Source organism: Salvelinus sp. IW2-2015, linkage group LG18, assembly GCF_002910315.2.
Source record: "Salvelinus sp. IW2-2015 linkage group LG18, ASM291031v2, whole genome shotgun sequence".
Classification (NCBI taxonomy): domain Eukaryota; kingdom Metazoa; phylum Chordata; class Actinopteri; order Salmoniformes; family Salmonidae; genus Salvelinus; species Salvelinus sp. IW2-2015.
This window is the reverse complement of record NC_036858.1, coordinates 67,749,862-67,754,349: the sequence shown is the minus strand read 5'-3', so window position 1 is coordinate 67,754,349 and position 4,488 is coordinate 67,749,862. Positions and strand designations below refer to the sequence as shown.

At 40.8% G+C, this 4,488-nt stretch overlaps 1 protein-coding gene across 1 annotated transcript; it reads right to left on the bottom strand.

The window, feature by feature from the left end:
• Window positions 1–2,128: 2,128 nt before the first annotated feature.
• LOC111978024 (cytochrome c oxidase assembly factor 3 homolog, mitochondrial) lies at window positions 2,129–3,353 on the bottom strand. The gene is made up of 2 exons (XM_024007780.2): window positions 3,068–3,353; window positions 2,129–2,528 (listed from the first exon to the last, which is right to left on the bottom strand). Exons 1-2 carry the CDS (start codon window positions 3,264–3,266, stop codon window positions 2,434–2,436), a joined length of 294 nt encoding a protein of 97 aa, XP_023863548.1. The 5' UTR covers window positions 3,267–3,353; the 3' UTR covers window positions 2,129–2,433.
• Window positions 3,354–4,488: the final 1,135 nt, after the last annotated feature.

Genomic DNA, 4,488 nt, shown 5'->3' with positions numbered 1-4,488 from the left:
ATATTTTTACTCTGTAGGTTTGGTGGCTACAGCATACTCTGTAAATCATATTTTGACATAATAAATAGTTGGAATTATGATAGCGTTCCTCTCTGCTTCCGTACTATTGTGGCAATATTAGTGTACAGTTGAAGTCGGAAGTTTACATACACTTAGGTTGGAGTCATTAAAACTCATTTTTCAACCACTCTACATATTTTTTGTTAACAAACTATAGTTTTGCAAGTGGGTAGGACATCTACTTTGTGCATAACACAAGTAATTTTTCCAACAATTGTTTACAAAACAGATTATTTCACTTATAATTCACTGTATCACAAATCCAGTGGGTCAGAAGTTTACATACACTAAGTTGACTTGTCTTTAAACAGCTTGGAAAATTCCAGAAAATTATGTCATGGCTTTAGAAGCTTCTGATAGGTTAATTGACATAATTTGAGTCAATTGGAGGTGTACATGTGGATGTATTTCAAGGCCTAGCTTCAAATCAGTGCCTCTTTGCTTGAATCATGAAAAAATCAAAAGAAATCAGCCAAGACCCCAGAAAAAAAATTTGTGCGCCTCCACAAGTCTGGTTCATCATTGGGAGCAATTTCCAAGCACCTGAAGGTACATGTTCATCTGTGCAAACAATAGTATGCAAGTATTAACACCATGGGACCGACAGCCGTCATACCTCGGAAGGAGACGCGTTCTGTCTCTAGAGATGAACGTATTTGGTGCAAAGGTGCAAATCAATCCAGAACAACAGCAAAGACCTTGTGAGATGCTGGAGGAAACAGGTACAAGTATCTATATCCATTGTAAAACAAGTCCTATATCAACATAACAGATAGGCTGCTCAGCAGAAAGAAGCCACTGCTCAAACTGCCAATAAAAAGCCAGACTACGGTTTGCAACTGCAGCATGGGGACAAAGATTGTACTTTTTGGAGAAATGTCCTCTGGTCTGATGAACAAAAAATAGAACTGTTTGGCCATAATGACCATCGTTATGTTTGAGAAAAAGGGGGCGGCTTGCAGCAGAAGAACCATCCAACCGTGAAGCACGGGGTGGCAGCATCATGTTGTGGGGGTGCTTTGCTGCAGGGGGGACTGGTGCACTTCACAAAATAGATGCATCATGACGCAGGAACATTATGTGGATATATTGAGCAACATCTCAAGACGTCAGTCAGGAGTTAAGCGTGGTCGCAAATGGGTCTTTCAAATGGACAATGACCCAAGCATACTTCCAAGTTGTGGCAAAATGGCTTAAGACAACAAAGTCAAGGTAACTGGAGTGGCCATCCACAAAGCCCTGACCTCAATCCTATAGAACATTTGTGGGCAGAACTGAAAGTGCGCGAGCAAAAGGACGGCCTATAAACCTGACTCAGTTACACCAGCTCTGTCAGGAGGAATGGGCCAAAATTCACCCAACTTATTCTGGGAAACTTGTGGAAGACTACCCGAAACGTTTGACCCAAGTTAAACAATTTAAAGGCAATGCTACCAAATACTAATTGAGTAAATGTAAACTTCTGACCCACTGGGAATGTGATGAAAGAAATAAAAGCTGATATAAATAATTATCTTTACTATTATTCTGACATTTCACATTCTTAAAATAAAGTGGTGATCCTAACTGACKTAAGATAGGGCATTTTTACTAGGATTAAATGTCAGGAATTGTTTAATACTGAGTTTAAATGTATTTGGCTAAGGTACATGTAAACTTCTGACTTCAACTGTATGTCTGACATTTAGCCTAGGAAACATTGCACTGACCTTACATGAAGATGTAATTTGTGTTGTAAAAAAACTACATAATACCATTTTTACAACTCCGTCCTTRATCATCATAAATATATTTCAATCTGATTGTGTTTCTTTGTCTCAGTTCAGTAGTTCCAATTCAAATCCCACACATTTCAAGGCCACTGTAGAATTAACATTATTGATTGGAGGTTGAATTAGTTCTATAGACAGTTTTGGGAGACATWTGACGCTGAATGGGGCAGTACCAATAATTCTATACAAGTGACTGACTACTTATTGGGAGAAAAGGAAGAATAGGGTCATGTACATGTAGGGCACACTACAGAAAAGTGACCGTTTCTTACAAAAAAAAGTCTACAACTACTACAAGTAGTCCATTTTCTTCCATTTAGTAAACACCACCCAGGTATCCTGAATTGGTAGGGCAATCGGGAGCAGTAGATCTTTTCTCCTATTGACAAGCATGTTAATCACAATGACAACGCTTAAGTCAGCAACATAATTACATAACCTACAGATCCTGGGCAAAAGAAGGTCCAATGCAGCCTCTGAAAGTTGACAATGGCTAGCAGTGGAATAAGGTGTAGCGTCAGCATTAGTCCCTTCCAGTGCAGTAGATAGGATACGTGGCACACCACACAGTCCATCTGAGCTAAGTTTTCTGATTGCCATGTCAGTTGGCACCTGTCTTTGCCCCTCTCATCTTGGCCTCCTCATCCAGCTCATCCATGATCTTCTCCTGTTTCACTGAGTAAAACGTGTAGGCATCTGGGAGAAGCAAAGTCAAGGCAAATGTGCAGATTGAGGCAAGGGATGTGCTGGCTGAAAAGCGATCTACAGTCGACCTTAGTTACTGTACATACACATAAAAGATGAATGTTTTCAACATCAACATACATTTATGGCAGACATGTTTTACACTCATCACCAGCTTTCACTGTAACAGCCTACAATAAACTGACAAACAGAGAACTATTTAGGTAGCTAGTTAGCCAATTAGTGAAACAGAAACTGGGCATTCAGGAGACGCTGAATATGGCGATTCGATTTTAAAGGATAATTCAACGTCTCCTGTACACCCAAACGCTGGTTGCTACAGTACATTGCTGCGCTTCACCATTACAACGTGCATGTCATTTCTACAATGACATTTCTACAATGACTTGCAGCTTCAATGTCCTACATGAATGTCCGGTTGACTACACTATGGAAAACATTGCCATGGCTTGTTCTATCATGCCGGATAGTGCAAGTTATCTCCTACGTAACTAGCTAGTTCACCTTGTGTGACTGTTTGACAAGGATACAAATTCCCATTACAATGGCTCCGATACCAAGTCCTGTTGCAATATTACGGCCCCTCAGTTGCTGCGATTTCTTCTTCCATTGCGCGAGCTCCACTTGTCTGATAAAGTAGAACTCGTCCCTGGTAAGATCCTCCTTGTTTGGATCTATTCTCTTGGCAAAGGGGACTTCAGGATCCACCGTTGGTTTCTGGTCAGACATTTTTCCGYCGACCAGACTGGTCTGCTTTTGCAACACTATAATAGGTCCCTCAGACGTTTCCGGGTTCGACGCAAAAAGTTCCTGTTTCGAATGCGATATCTATGTGTGTGTTGCATCTCATGGCAATATGAACTACTGCCTTTCATGGAAAACGGTTCATTTAAAAAAGTATCTATTTTTTCCCAATGTGTATCGAGAACAAGTAACGTTAGAAACAAGTTCAAGCTGTATGGCTAGTAACTATGTAGAAATTTTAACGTTAGCTTTGGCTTTGATTTGTTAGGATCCCATTAGCTGACGCTAATGGATGGCGACAGCTAGTCTTACTGGGGACCGACACAACGAAAAATACATTACAGACAAAATACTTTACAATTTACATACATTTAAAAACATTAACGTGTAGTGCGTGTGTATCTATCAGTTACATGACAGTACATGCACACAAAAGGTCACATGGGGCCCTTACAAAAAAAGATTGCCGTTTTGAAACAGCAGTAAAAGTTGAGTAACTGCAGTCAGTCAACTGGAGTTCTGGACGCAGTAATTAAAATGGCATGTATGCTGTTCTTTGTATGCCATTTTAATATTTGAGAATTAACCAATGATATTAGGCCACTCTTGGCCATGATTACAGACACCTGTGTGTCTTTTGACCGGTGTTGCTTTATTTGTTTTTTGAAACCAGGTTTGCTGTTCACTTGGGGTATAGAAGATGGGAGTTCCATACAGTCATGGCTCTGTATAATAAGGTACATTTCCTTGAATTTGTTCTGGACCTGGGGACTGTGAAAAGACCCCGGGTGGCATGTCTGGTGGGATAAGTGTGTGTGTAAGTTGACTATGTGTCACACCCTGATCTGTTTCACCTGTCTTGTCACCACCCCCCACCTGGTATCTCCTGTTTTTGTCATTATCCCGTGTATTTATACCTGCGTTTTCTGTTTGTCTGTTGCCAGTTCGTCTTGTCTCGTTAAGTCCTCCTAGCGTATTTTCCGTGTGGTACCGGCCGTCTAGTTCTTGTTATCTAGTCTTCCCGGTTCTGACCTTTCTGCCTGCCCACCATTCTGTACCTTTTTGACTCTGCCTTATGTCACATCTGCTCCCACTACGCCCTCTGGTGTCCATCCGGTGTATTCCTAACCTGCACTCCCCCTGTATTCTCTCTCTCTCTCTCTCTCTCTCTCTCTCTTTTTTTTTTTAACATTTAATTTAATTCAAG

Coding starts and splice junctions, on each gene's coding strand:
- LOC111978024 (XM_024007780.2), bottom strand. CDS start 3,266: ATGTCTGACCAGAAACCAACGGTGGATCCTGAAGTCCCCTTTGCCAAG. Junction 2,529..3,067: donor AGCCATTGTAATGGGAATTT/GTATCCTTGTCA, acceptor TGCTTCTCCCAG/ATGCCTACACGTTTTACTCA.